Raw genomic sequence first — 15,383 nt, forward strand, 5'->3', positions numbered from 1 at the left:
GGTTTTCTGCTAAACTGTCCTGTAAATATTAACATTCTAATTTACAGGGTGAGAAAGGAAAAGGCAGAAATAAAATTTTATTGGAAAGATATTCTTGAATTTGTGAGGAGTCTGTTTTTTGGTCTTCCAAAGGCAGTGAAAAACTTTGAAAGCTGCACCTCAAACTTGCTCAGGGACTAGCCATGATTTGAAGCAGAAGCTTAACTTCTTCTGGCACAGTAAATACCTTTATGAAGCTCCAAAATTTTTTGTCCTGTTTTTTTTAATTTTGCCTTCAGTCAAATGTTTTTACTTGTCTGTGGATTTGCATTTAAGGGTTCTTTAAAAACTAGAAATATTTATCAAATGTTATGCACCAGGGGAAAAATAACCCTATGCACCAGCACAGGCTGCAGGTGACCTCCTGGAGGAGGAGAAGGACCTGGGGATCCCGGGGGACAACAAGCTTTCCCTGAGCCAGCGGTTTGTGCTGGGGGCCAAGAGGTGCTTCAGGAAGAGCGTTTTCAGCAGGTCAGGGATGTGATCCTGCCCCTCTGCTCAGTCCTGTGAAGCACACCTGGAGTGCTGTGTCCTGCTCTGGGCTCATCAGGACAAGAGGAACATGGAGCTCCTGCAGCGGGGCCAGCAGAGGCTGCAGAGCTGAGGAAGAGCCTGGAGCACCTCCGTGCCCAAGAAAGGCTGAGGGAGCTGGGGCTGTTCAGCCTGGAGAGGAGCCCCAGCTGAGAGAGCCCTCAGGCCCTGTCTGTCTCAGGCCCTCAGTCTGTCAGTGTCTGCAGGGAGGGGCAGAGCACGAACCAGGCTCTGCTCCAGGGGCCCAGCAGTTGGACAAAACACAATGAACAGAAAGTGATGCATTAAATTTCCCTGTATTGCAGTGGTGATGCACGCTATGCTCATGTCTAAACATTAGAAAATAAAGGAATTAGAACTTTTCTGGTTTAATTTCGTGTCCAAACCAAGCAAATACATGAAATTAACACTAGAAATAGCAAAAAGTAACTTTTTTTAAAATAGTCTGAGATACATAAGCTAAGGTGTGATTGCATCCACAGTTTGTATTAAATGGTATAGTTCAGTTTTTCATTTCAACCATGGCTATTTACCTGAACATCTGATCTGACCTCTAGTTCTCAAGTAATTTTTTTTTTAATTGAGCAGATTTTCTTTAACAAAGCATTTATGTATCTTAAAACTAGATTCCTGAAATTCAAATTCCACATTCAAGTTTCAGGGATGTGGTGAACACATCCTTGTTTGCCAATATGTAGTTCAAAGTTAAGTCTTTGCATAAGACTGCGTAAGTCCTTGATAGGAATCCTTAAATATGTAAACAGGTTACATAGTGTTGCAGTTTTGAATGAGCTACTTAAACATCAAGCAGTTATGTTATTTGTATTAACCTGCTAAACTTCAGAGGCTATGTACATAGAATTCATTGCTGATGATTGTGTTGTTTATTTTTCTTTCTATTTAGACTTTTAACACAACCAATGTGACTAAATTGTGCCCAGGTGCTCAGTGTACTTTTGCTTTTTATGGAGGAGAAAGCCTGTACCATAAGTACATCTTCATCTTCCAGTTAGCCAATGCCTTTGTCTTTCTCTGGCTGGTGAACTTTGCAATTGCACTGGGTCAATGTACCCTTGCTGGTGCCTTTGCCTCTTATTATTGGGCCTATCGAAAACCAGCTGATATTCCACTGTGGCCACTCTTCTCTTCGTTTGGACGAGCAATACGGTAAGACTGTGAATCTGGAAGTGAGCCTTGCCATGTATCTGACAAGTGCTCTTTTTACATCTAGGGAAGCCAGTCCTAGAATATCACAAGAAAAGGATTAGTCAGCATTGTGGTTTAATGTCAGTGGCAGTCAAGCCCCCCACAGCCATCTGTTTGCTCCCCAACAATGAGTTGGAGGAGAGAATCTGAAGGGTGAAAATGTGAAAACGCATTGGCTGAGTTGAAGACAGTTTAATAGGTGAAAGAGAGCTGCATGCACAAGCAAAGCAAAGCAAGGAATTCATTCCCCATTTCCCACAGGCAGGCACATGTTCAGACATTCCCAGTACAGCTTCTTCATGTATAGCAGTGTCTTGGAAAGACTAAACTCTGCAACTCCAAATGCTCCCCTCTTACCCCTTCTCCCACCAGCTGTTACTGCTGAGCACGACACAGTATGGTGTGAGGTATCCCTGCGGTCAATTGGCATCAGCTATCCTGACCATGTCCCCTCCCAGCTCCTCATGCACCCCCAACCTGCTTACCAGTGGGGCAGGGTGAGGAGCAGTCCTTGGTGCTGTGCAAGTGCTTTCAACAGTGGCTAAAACATGAGTGAGGTATCATAACTGTCCTGGTCAAAAATCCAAAACGTAGCACATGCTACTATGAAAGAAACTAACTCTAGTTGATCCAACCAGCACAACTGGGAAGATGTAGTTATGAGGGCAAGGCTGAATCCTGCAGCCCTACAACACCAAGGCTGCTGCAGCTCCCTGCCCCTAGGTCCAACCAATTGTAATGCTAAGCAGGTACTCCCAGTGGACCCACACACAAAATACATGTATACAACACACGTGTACACAGATTGAGAGACAGACACAACACTCACACACACCAACAAGCACCAATAGCTTCATCCTGTTCCTCTGTGGTAGATTAAGATGAAGGTCCATTACTCTTATGTAATTCCCATTAGTGGACCTTCACTTCTGATTTTATTTGTATATACATACATATATACGTACATATATCCATGTATGTAGGCACAAGTGTGACGTAACAGTCATTTATTAATGTCAAAATATTTAATATCAAAATATTTTGGTTTTAGATACCATACAGGTTCGCTGGCATTTGGAGCCTTAATTCTTGCAATTGTCCAGCTTATTAGAGTAATACTGGAGTACCTGGATCACAAACTGAAAGGTGAGATTTATGAATCTGCCCTAAGCTGTTAAGACCTTGCTTGCTAAATTACTTCCTCACTTTCCCAAGCTTTTTTTAGCAAGGAAGGGACTAATTCCACATTGTCCACTGTAGTTTCTTTTGAAGCCAGTAAATTTGTGCTCATTTACTCAAACTGAGTCTATGTTCTTGGGAACCTAATGCAAAGTTCAGATGGGATATGAGTCTGATCTAATTGAAGGCTAGGGAGTTAAATTTGATTGAGAGAGAGAGCACCCTTATCTAGAAATAAAGAGATAATGCCACAATTTAAGATCTTCTGAATAACTTTCTACATTCTGAAGACTGTTCATGAGTTCTGTGTATGATGTACTCTCTCCTGCTCTTTTCAGGTACTCACAACTCCTTCACTAGATTCCTACTCTGCTGCCTCAAGTGCTGTTTCTGGTGCTTGGAAAAATTCTTAAAATTTATAAACAGAAATGCCTACATCATGGTATGTGCCATGTCTGCATGTGGTCTCCCCTATCTAGGACACTGAAATATCCTGGACACTACTAGTTGATCTGCAGTACTTGAATCTGCTGAATAAATAATGGCATTAATGGGAGTTTTCAGTATATGCATGTGGTTCTACCATGAAAAAATAAGATTTTTTTTTTCCTTCTAAATTCAACCTCTTTTTTTTTCTCCTGTCTTTGTCCATCACTCTCACCCTCAAAATAAGTGGGAAGGGATGAAATAACTGGTTAACTCCCCCTGTAATTCAATAATTGATATCCTGATTTCAACAGGAGGTTTAGCTTGTTTCATATTGCATGTTGATGACATTTCTGTTTGGAGGCAATATTTGAATAAGAAGGTCAGAAGACACGTGATAATTGTATTTCCACCTGGAAGTTAAAAGCACAAATTCTCCTAGCAGCAGCAGTGATATTTCTCTCAAATAAGCCTTCTTAGCTTCCAGATAAGAGAAGTTTGAAATCTTCACTAATAAATTAACATACACGAATTTCAGCCTAGGATGTTCTGGCTTGGAGCAATTTCAGTGATTGAATGGTACAGGCTCAGATGTCTTGTCTCAAGGAAGGTGGCTCTAGTGGGTACATTACAACCTGTGTTGATGCAATTGATGTGTCAAATTATTGTCATCTTGAAGAGGAAGTGTTGTTTTTGACAATCTTCTTTAGAGGTCATAAACTGAGCTGAGAGCTGTTCTAGTATATCTTACCCTGATGGAGACTATTCTAGGAAGAAGAGGTTTTGTTCCTGAATAACTTTAGCTGCTTTACTTTATGCTGATTTCTTCTTCAGGGAAAGCAGCATCAAGTCCAAGGAGATAACTACAGAGATCAGCTCATTTCAGCTCTACAAGTGCCTATTCTTTTCCACTGACTATAAATCTAGTGTAGGTAACTAGCAAAGGGAGAAGAATCCATCAACTTGTACCTTTTTTGCTTTGCTTTGAGAACTAAGTTCTGAGTCTACTACCTGTGAGATCACAAGGGGTGGCATGCTCATCACAGGCCATTTGAAGGGGAATTGTATTCTGTCCCAGCCTGATGGGAAGCATTGAGAAGTAGCAGGGGACCAAGGAAAGTGTTTTATGTTTATTTGAGTTTCAAAGCCACATATTAGGGAGAACTATGCATTACATGCAGATAGATCCTTGCATAGAAGTAGGTATCCTAATTATTTAAAATACTCAACCGCTACTATTATTTTGCAGATTGCCATATATGGTAAGAACTTCTGCACCTCGGCAAAGGAAGCATTCTTTCTGCTCATGCGCAATGTGGTGAGGTAAGGGACTATCTCCCAGTCCTTGGAAATGTCAGGAGTTCCTGCTATTGCACTCTGTGGGCACATTCTTTCCTCTCTAATATCTCCTCTAAATACTGAGTGCTGCTTCTGTCCCCAGACCTGGCCCTCACTTCTTACACTCAGTGTGTAACAGCAGGCTGTCCAGTACGGTAACCTATGCAGAGCTGATGTGATGTCATGGTTTTGACATCTTAAAATAGTAGATTTGGGGTCATGAAAGATGGCCAGATAGGACCAAGTGAAAAGGAGGTCTACCAGGAATCTACATAAATACTGCTTTTTGTTTTGGTGTGTATTTGCCCTGTTCTAGCCTGGCTTATCTGTGCCCGTAGAATAAGACCGAAATAAAAATATTTTGACGTTTTATATTGGTTGATTTTTTTTTTAAACAATTTGAGGAATAAACAGTCTTCATGTCAGTCCTGTAGCAGCATTGCTACATTAAGGCCTTACTTAACAAAGGGTCGGTGCTTTTTTGCCTCCAGAGATTACACTGTAGCAGCACCCATCTCAGCACTGCCTGTCTGTGGTGCTGTGTCGTCAGCCTGTAAAACCAGCAGAAGACAGCTTCTGGTCATGTTTTGCAATTATCCATAGATTTAAGGAGAAAGAATACAAATGTATGGTTTGTGATGATTATGTATCATTTGTCCTTTGCTAAACAGGGTTGCAGTTCTGGACAAAGTTACAGACTTCCTTCTATTTCTGGGGAAAATCCTTGTTGCTGGTGGTGTAGGTAAGCTGGTTTTTTTCTAAATTGTATGCTCTATTTTCTGGTACCCACAAGCATGCCTGCCATATTCATATAGGCTTAGTTAGCAGCTGGAGGTTCTCATTGGTCTGACCATTTGGGAATCTGCTTCTGTTTTTCTAGGATTTGCTAGATTGAACTAAAACCTTTTTTCTTCCCCTTTCTCCCCTCTGCTGAGCACCTGGTTTGCCTTGACAGTATCTTTTTCATGACTGCTTTTACAGCTCTTGTAGGTGTGGCTGGTGCAAGGACTTCTGCAGCCACAGCATCATAGTTGAGTCAAACAAAGTTCACGTCCAATAAGTCAGCCACAGTCAGTTCTCCTTTTGTAAGAACTGAACAAAACTTCAAATGAGATTCACCTGGTAACAACTGCCTACAAGATGTGTTGGTACAGGTCTGCAGGAATGGACCTGAAGCTCTGCTGTATTCGAGCCCATTATAGCTATATGCTATAGTAAAAGAAATAGAATATTTCTAGAATCCTTACAGGATTTTCTTTGTTATCAGTGAATATCAAGTATATTATTCATGGTTTTCTGTGACAGAAAAATGTTTTTCTATTTTTTAAATTAAACATTTTCAGAAATTCAGGTTGGCAGTGTTCTGTTGTGGTTTTTCCAAATTGTCACAGCAGTTTCAAAAAACTATTTTACGAATAACCATATTTTGCATTGTGTATACTTTCAAAGTTAACTAATTAATTATATTTTAATTAAAAGTAAAACTAATACCAAGAGCTGATCTAAAATATTTTGTAATCACTGTAGAATTACAATATTTAATAATTTTGCTTTTAAATTCAGTAGAATGGTGAAACAAAACAACTTGCTGAAGTCTTTCTGGGCCCATTAATATCTTCATGGTAATTGATTAATTTACATATCTCTTCTGTTAGATAATTAGTATTGAAAAATGCATTGTTTACAAACTTTTGTTGAAACCAGCCTTGGATCTGTTGTCCCTCTTATCCATTCTTTAGATCCTGGGAAATCAGAGCTAGCATGGGAATCACTAATTGCCTGTGCTTCTTGCAGGTGTTCTTGCATTCTTTTTCTTCACACAGAGAATACCAATCTTTGCACAGGAAGTGCCAACGCTAAATTACTACTGGGTACCATTGTTGGTAAGGCAACCGTTTGATCTCCTGAATGCTTGGGGCAGTTTGGGGTGCTCAGACTACTCAGGGCATCATCTGGGAACAGCTTCTTTGGTCAGCTTCTCAGTGGCATAGTATCCACCCAAGTGAGGACTGAGCTGCTGCATTCCAGTCCTTGGGATCCTTCAGGTGGAACTGGAACTGCAGTGGCTCCAAATCTTCAGAAAAATTAGGTTTCACATCTCAGATTTCTCAGACAGCAAAACACTGATGACAGTATGGCTTCTAATGGAAGGGACTTGCAATGCATCTCCTTCTCCTTTTGTAAGCCCCCTGCTTAAATTTCAAAATATCTCTAGGCTGAGTGGTTCTTGAAGGAGTTCAGAATATTCTTGGCATATATTCTCCTCGGAGGTTGAAATAGTTTCTGTTTGGAACTATTTCCAACTGGAAAACTAGAATCAACTATGTGTTAGAGTGCAGTGTCTTGAACCTGTGATCCCTGTTCACAGCCGTAGTAACTTTTGGTAGAAATACAGAGCTGACATTAAATTCTTCTAAATTTGCTTAGCAGATTAGGCGTCTGACTGGTGTTAATACTACCACAGTCGTTCTGAAAGAAATTTGGGGGTTTATTGTGGTTTGTTTTTTGTAGACGGTCATCATTGGCTCCTACCTAGTTGCACACGGGTTCTTCAGCGTCTATGCAATGTGTGTTGACACACTATTCCTCTGCTTTTGTAAGTACTACGTTTTCTTTTAGTAATACCTGCAAGTCATGGAAAGAGGAGTAGAAAATCACCTTATCCATTCCTTACAGAGGTCTGGTGACATACTAGCAAACTGTATGAATAATTAGCAGCATCTTCTTTTCATATTGCCTCTATGATACAGTCTTCCATGCTCTAGTATTAAAATTTAATAACTTTAAGACGTGTAAGGTAGCTTTATGGAAATATCTGGCTTTTGTTCTTCAGATGTTCCTTAAATTTCATTAAATTTGCTTCTGGGTGCTTTGTGAGGAGCCCTGTACAGTACTGATTTGCTAAAGCGTCTTGACAATAACAAATATATTCTTTGGTATATAGGTGGTACTTTGTTTTCAGTTTAATAACCCTGAATAAAGTATTATGCTGAATTACCTCAAAGATTCTGTAAAATACCACTTGAAACTAAGTGTCCCAATTGGACTCCCAATAGCAATCAATCATGTCACTGGTGCATGGCACCAACTGGGCTGAACCCTGACTAGTGATTTAGTCATGACCTTCTGTAGGAAAAAAAGTAATGTCTGCCTTGTTGTTTTAAATTCATATTATGTTCTGCTTCCCATGCTCCCATTAAGTAATGAACAATAGATCAGGTAGAATACTATTAATTCACAGCAACAAATTTTCAAATGAACTTTATCTTAGGCAGTGAAAAATCATTGAGTTTTAGAAAGTGCTTAACTCTATGGCTGTCTTTGTGACACATTTTCAAAAAAGAGATTTCCAAAATGCCAGGGTTCAGGGGGAAGAATGAGAATTTCTGAAAATTTCCAGCTATACTGGCAAACCAAAGATCTGGAGAATAAAAAGGATATATTGCTATAATTTAATTGTGGTCGAAGAAAATAGAAATTTTATGTCTTCCATCAACTTAATAATGAAACTATATTACCTTGATTGAGTTTCTTTTAATGTTGGGTCTTTTGCTCTCTCCTTGTTTCAATTCTGTTTATGTCTATGTGTGTGGATGTACTGCTGCTTCCTCTTTTAACTGGTTTTGCTGTGTAAATTCAGGTGAAGACCTGGAAAGAAACGATGGATCTACAGCAAAACCCTACTTCATGTCAGCTAGCCTCCACCGAATTCTAGGGAAGAAGAAACTGAGCCCTAAGAAGGCAGTGGGACTATGAACGCTAAACCTCAACATCAAAAAGTGTCACTTTTAAGCAAAACGTGTATAAAGTAGGCAAAAGTAAAAACTGTAAATGATGCTTCTGGTTAATGGGTGATTCTTTTTTCCTTTTGCTTATATATTAAAAAAAGAGCAACATTGGTAACATTTAACTAGTTTAAATGCTTAAACTAACAGCTGTGAAAACAAGGCCACATTTTAGTTTATAGAGTGCCTATGAAAAGGAAAATGTAAATTTGAAACTTTTATAAGTGTATAATGATGTTTTAATAACTTTTGTAATACAAGTTGCTGCCTTAGATGACAGCAGTTTTGATAATGTTTCTTCTTATAAGTGTATATTTGTAAAAGAAATTCAGGCAATTTTTTGAAAGCACTAACGTATAATCTAATTAGCCATAAAAAAGATAGTGATAGTGAGACTCTAGTTAATGAGGAGATGGTACTAAATTTGTAAATATGGTGCTATGATTGTATTTTTTTGTACAAGCTGGTTCACAGCTATTTAAACTGTGATTATACATGCATTAATGATTCCCTACACTGAAAAATGTAGTGATATTTTAATCACATCCACAACTGCATCTTTTAAGACATGATGGTACCCTGCAGTTCCCAAAGAAGGTAGTCAGAAAAGACTTCAGTTAATACTGCTTAAAGTGAAGTTTTCTGGGAGTTGTGCTTAAAAGATGATATAACTGAGAGAAGGTCCCACTGCAGCTGAAGTGATTTGTGGTTCACACAAATGAGGTTCCATCTGGTAAAAGATGGTGAATGTATAATTTTTAGCTGATGTCTAAGAGAGATGCACGTGTTAATATCCCCCTATCCCTGACAAGTCTCTGATTGTGTTCTGTGTTACAAGGAAGTTGAGCTTCACTGAAAGGAAAACTAAATGCAGTTGTTTTTTTTAATTGAAAGAAAGTCTTTGCTCTGTGTGTGTGCACAAGGAGTTCCATTGCCTCTCCCTAGCTTAGAAGGGCTCCTACCAAGCCATTGGAATGACTGTGTGGCTGCAGAGGACCAGGGCTGCACTCCCTGCACATCTCCGTGCTCCCAGTGGCTCACACAGTAAGGTACTAGGGCACTGAATTCAAGTCTTCTCATGGTACAGGAGGAATGATTCAACTACTGAGAGATGCTCTGAAAGATTTAGTTTGCTTTTTGAGTCTTAAATTTGCCCAGTCATTAGTACAAAATCATTAATACGCCTATTGGTAGAAAGCACATTAACATTTGGTGTGGTTTATGACCTTCCCAGTAGTGGAACTGTCACTGCCATTAGGTAACAGCTCTGCTGATGGAAAATCTTAATGCTGGAGAGATTCTCAAGTCTGTTACTGCCAAGACTGAGCTAAAAAGGTTTTAATTTATTAGTCTCTTGGAGGAGCCATAGTGAGGCCTGCCCCTAGTTTTCATGGATTCCAGCGTACTGAAGAAGTTATTCCAGTACTGTCCACTTCCAGGAGTGGCATGTGCCATACACTTGCCAGTTCTGTGATAGGAGTTTAGCACTTAGAAATACTTTCCTAACCCTAGAAGTCCGTTTGTGTTACAAAAAGAAATGCAAGTTCTTTTCCAGATTATTTGAAGGCGAGTTTCTGGGGAAAATTTACTGACCATCCACATCCCAGTGGGATTTTGCTCTCTAACTTACAGCTCTGGTTTGTGATGGCTGTGATCACTGCAAAGCAGTAACACTGTCCTTCTTGCTGCTGGTGTGGGGCCGTGTTGATGCACAAGTGACCACCATCCACATGCTTGCAGTCGTGGACACATGGTAAGATCTTGAAATTCAGTGACCTGAGGTGCAGGTGGGAGTGTCCTTGTAAGCTTTCTCTGTGGCCCAATGGATTCTGGAGCCCTTTTCCCTGAAGCAAAAATGAGGGGTTTAGTGTAGGACTCAAATAATATATAATAAAGGCATATGGTTTCAAATGTAGCTACTGATTATAGGCACCTTTAGATTTTGGTAACTCCTCTTGAGATACCCTAGAGTAAACTTGACTTTCAGAAAGGATTGAGAGTCCTTTGGGAAAAAAAAGGACTCCTGAGGGATGAAGATTTTCATTACCATCATCATCATTATCATCACTCCTTTCTCATTATGTGCATGACATGGATTACACAACCCCCTCCATGATTCTAATACTTTCTGAGAATTAAGTCAGTAACTTCTGGGGGTATGTGTAACCATTCTGTGATTAAAGAGGCTGTTTGTCTCATTACAATCCATGTCCTAAAGCTTTTTTTTATTTTTCTTTAATTTTTTTTTTGTCTTTTTAATTTTTAATACTACTGATTAATTTTCAGCTGCAGAACCTGCATTACATAATCTATATTTCTACTGGACTTGAGTGTCTTACTGGGAGCTCAACTGAAAAAGCATATTTCTGAATATAGCTTGCTTTTTTATCATTGAATGTAACCATAGAGTTTACCAGGAATAAAACATAATAGAAATAGTATACAGTTATTTGATCAGAAAACTTTTGTAACGAACCTATGCATTTACTAAAGGAATTTCTAAAAGTGAAAGTTTTAAATTGTATTATTATTTATATACAGCAAAAAAATATATATGTATAAATTTGCTTCTCTCACTATTTTGTGAAAGTATTTAGAATGTAACTGATCATTTCTGAGAAGAAAATTTAAAAGCCATTTTCTTATAATGTAATTATAAGAACTGTGAAAATATAAAGCAATACCATGTAGATTTTGTAATCAATAAATTCAGTAAGTAAGTAGTAATTATTTAATATTAAAATTGGCTTTCTAAAAACAAATCACTAATAATTACTAAGTCAAAATTAATGCAAATATTTAATTGGGAAAGATTCACCTAAGATGCTTCAAGACTATCTTATTATAATGGTTCCTAATTAATCCTGTGGGCCAGAGTCTACAGATGTGCACCACAGAAGAGGTACTAATAATGACATTTATGGATTTGGACTTTTACTTTGTTGCTTGGTTTAGTATGAAATTCAGAATTCCATTTTTTACTTTGGAGAGTGGAAAACGGTAAAATGTGCCATGTGCTTTGCTGCTGAGCCCCTGGGGCTGGTGACACTGCCCACGGTGCCGCCAGCTGTGCTGGTTCTGTGCCTGTGGTGCTGGTGGTCGGAGGGATGGGAGACACAGAACCTGCAGCCCCTGAGCTGCTGAGGGCGAGTCAGGGTCAGGCCAGGCACCTTCTCCCTGGGAGGAGCTGTGGAAAAGCAGGTGGATCTGAAGAAAGACCCTTTTACATAAGTAGAAAAAATACTCTCAAGATTACAAACAAGCAGAATGTAGAAACCAAGACAGTAGAAAGCACCTGCTATCACATCCATGTAATCACATTTGTTTAGCTTGGTTTGGATTCATTATATCTCCCTAAAGCATATTACTGAATGGCTTTCATTTACATGTTTTATACCAAAGTTTTAATGTCAAGCCTTCAAATTTTATAAAAAAAACAAACAAACAAAAAAAAAACACCACCAAAAAACCCCAACCAAACAAAAAACATGGAAACAAAACACAGAAATAAGAAGATAGGATCATTTCTTTTGCTGAAGTTTGGTTTTGTTTTTTTTTTCAAACAGTATTCAGCAGATGATTCTTGGGTGATCTAAGGATGCTGAATATTCTTTTAAAAGTTAGTATTGAATGAAATATTTTACTATTGCATGTTCTGCTGTAGAACAGGATAAATATTTAGGTGGATGCAATGTCAGGCTGATTCTGGAATAGTCAGTAAGTGTTCTTCCACAAATGGGCTGTCAGAGAAATGATTATGAAGAATAAACTGACTGTTTTTGAGTAACCCAGAATGTTTCCCTTTGACCAGTTGCTCAGCCTGGACAGCTGTATCCTTACAAACAAAGTGCCTTACTGGCTGTTACTTCACCTGGCTTACATTTTAAAATTTCAGTTATATCATGTAGACTACAAACCAGAAAAGGCTAGAGAGGAAAACCAACATTTTATTTCAAATTGACTAACAAAAAATGAACTGTAGTAAGGATGTCAGATGTGTTTGCACTGTGTGATGCAGCACCCATCATTTCCCTGTTGCTGTTGTCAGATTATGAAAGTTGATTGTATGGTCCGGAAGAAAACATGCCAATAGTGTTGCAAATAATTGAAAACAATGCAAGACTGTTCCATTTTTATACAGTAGATTTTTAAAATAGCTTTAATTTGTGGTATAGTGGACTTCTGAGTAGGGCCTGTTCTGCTTTCTGTTTACAATGATCATGAGTGTTGTACCTGTGTAACTGTGGGTAGAACTGGGCTCTTGCTTCTTACAACAGAAGGAATAAAGCTAAAAAGTTCATATATATTACTGTAATACATCTATTTGCGTGTTTATAAGTATAAAGTTCCTTCTCCATTTCAAGACTGATAATTTCCTATTCTGGAACCATTTTATAAATTGTTCTAAATTTTTAAACTTTTGATACAGGCAATGATTTTTGGGGTAATATGTAATTTGTACTGCATTGTAAACAATTAGAAAATGAGTGTTTCTTCATGTTCAAGTAACATTAGTGCTACTAATATTAAAACTGTCTGTTATTCTATGCTAGAAAATGTCCACATGCATTTGTCCCAAATAATGAGTTTTAAAACCATAAAAATGGCTCTTTGATGTTTAAGAAATGGAAGGTAGGTTACTGTTTCATTAATATGATTCTTAAGATTGTATTGTTTTGCCAAAACCGGATTAACACGAGCACGATGATTTGAGCTCTAAACCGTGTTGCTTCTGCTATGCAGAAATAGAGTCCTATTGTTTAAATACCTTTGATAACGGAAGTGCTTAATTTTGATGTTACTTCGCCGTTTTACAGATCTTGGGGATTGTTCTAATAAAGATTTGGATATAAGCCGGAGTGGGTCTGCACCGCGCCGGGCTGTCCGCGGGGCCGTGCGGGGCGGGAGCCGCGGAGCGAGACGTGGGGCGCGGTTTGGTGGGTTTGGTGCCGGCGGGGCGCGGGGTGCGAGGTGCACTGTGGTGCTGGGGGAATGTGGAGCAGAGGAGGCGCCGGGAGGGGCCACTGCCACTGGTCGTGGTTGGAGAGGAGTTCTGGGGTTTGTTTATTTATTAACAATGGAGGATTGTTTGTTACATTTATTTTCGTTTCAACTTAAATTTTTTGAACCACATAATAATAAACCATACTGGTTTTTATCTCAGCCAGAATCAAGATCTTCTATAAAGCAAGGTGTATGGCTGAAATGATACCACAGAACTCAGTAGAAATCTTTTTTGGAGTTTAGGAGGCTCACAGTCATATTTCCCCCTGTCCTTGTGAGAAGTGAAACCTTAATTGTATGCCATGAGTTGGCAGAGCATCACAGGCAGATGACTCTGTTACATACGTTTTTTTCTGGAGGACAAGAAAGGAAGAAGGCTGCCACCAAACCCCGTGAAAAAGCTTTGCAGGGATGGGAATGGATTTCAGCAGAGGTAGCAGTGGAGCAATTATTTGGAGTCGAGACAAAGGAAGAATTTGGACTCAAGGTTAAGGTATGCCTTGTAAGTCATTCCATATGTGGGTAGCCTTGTCTGAAGTTCCTTCTGGCATTCAGCATTCCCTGCAAGGGGACCTTGAATGAGCAAAGCAAGTTTTTGAATTAGCAAAGCAAGCTGGTATGGCTGTGTGTTTGGGATTCAGTGGCTGAAAAGCAAATAGACACAGAATCTGTGTACATATAGTTGCAGCATATATAATTTAAGGGAAAATGAGTGTGTATGAGGTTTATACCATAGGATACTATTTTTTACCAAGGGTTAAATGCTATCAGTGTTGGTGGGGACTGGCTGGTTTGTGCTATCCAGTCACTGGTGTGAGTAGCAGTACTTGTGCCAGGGGTGGTAGGCAGCTGCTGGAAAAGGCAACTTGTGACAAAGTTGTGGGTTTGATCCCTTTATGGGCTCTTCACTTAAGAGTTGGACTTGATGGTTTTTGAAGATCCCCTCCAACTCTGAATATTCTATGATCCTGTGAAAGCAAATGCTTATGGAGAGGAGAATGACACAGCCTAGGAGGTTTAAGTGTGGGCCAGTTCAGTCCAAACTAGACAGTGAAAGGTGAACAAGCAAAAGTGATCTTCAGAAGAATATTGGTGTTCCCTGAGCCCAGGTTAACAGCTAGACTGACCAAGGCCATGCCACGTGGGAAGAGGGACATTGCAGTTGTTTGGAAGAGATAAAAGACACTACTGTTCTATGGTAGATCACCATGAAAGCTTATTACTTTTGTTTCTGTTTTATTTGTTTGGGATTTTTTTCTTTTTAACATTTAATCAGATGCAAATTTGGCAAAAAAAACCTGCATGCCTTTTGTTTTGTAAATATTCTGCAAAACTCAATTTTGACCATGCTAGAAAGTAACAATAGCAGTAAAATGTTGTATAGGTTAAAGAACATTGCATGAGTTCAAGTGATCATGTATAGCCTTGCAGAATCTAACACAGTGTACCCAGACATTGGAAGGTACAATTGTAATTTAGAAGTTATTTTAAGGGGATTCTGGAGCATAGAGGACCTTTACTATGTGTCTCATATTAGGTTGTTATTTTAATTAAAATCTGGATATTTTTATTTTTTAAAATAACATTAGTATCTCCTGTTAACACATGCAGCCTGTTGGCACTGACTGCAGCTATTAGTTATGTTGTCCTCCTTCAGAAAATGTCAAGTTTATTAACAAAATTGAGTTCTTCCCTCTTTCAAAATTTGTTTTCAGACTGATGGGTTTTTTATCTCACGTGGTTTTCTTGCTGTTCACATTACATTTAAATCTAATGTTGGCTGTATGCCGTAGAAAGTTTAATCTACATCCAGATTAATTCAAAACCTACCTGGGGCTTTTTCTCATGTATGAGCAATCTGCTCTCCAGTCTTTT

At 38.9% G+C, this 15,383-nt stretch overlaps 1 protein-coding gene across 4 annotated transcripts in view; it reads left to right on the forward strand.

Annotated features, from left to right (window-relative positions):
* SLC44A5 (solute carrier family 44 member 5) overlaps positions 1-11,963 on the forward strand; it is a 51,307-nt gene extending 39,344 nt beyond the window's left edge. For all 4 annotated transcript variants that reach the window (XM_083868066.1, XM_083868067.1, XM_083868064.1 and 1 more), the window contains exons 15-22: positions 1,475-1,737; positions 2,828-2,922; positions 3,294-3,397; positions 4,631-4,704; positions 5,391-5,461; positions 6,514-6,602; positions 7,231-7,315; positions 8,360-11,963. In XM_083868066.1, the coding sequence (XP_083724192.1) occupies positions 1,475-1,737; positions 2,828-2,922; positions 3,294-3,397; positions 4,631-4,704; positions 5,391-5,461; positions 6,514-6,602; positions 7,231-7,315; positions 8,360-8,475 (897 nt within the window). In that variant the 3' untranslated portion in view covers positions 8,476-11,963. The remainder of the gene's footprint in view (positions 1-1,474; positions 1,738-2,827; positions 2,923-3,293; positions 3,398-4,630; positions 4,705-5,390; positions 5,462-6,513; positions 6,603-7,230; positions 7,316-8,359) is intronic.
* The last annotated feature ends 3,420 nt before the right edge of the window (positions 11,964-15,383 follow it).

The sequence above is a fragment of the Zosterops lateralis genome (assembly GCF_965231275.1).
Source record: "Zosterops lateralis genome assembly, chromosome: 9".
In the NCBI taxonomy this organism is placed as follows: domain Eukaryota; kingdom Metazoa; phylum Chordata; class Aves; order Passeriformes; family Zosteropidae; genus Zosterops; species Zosterops lateralis.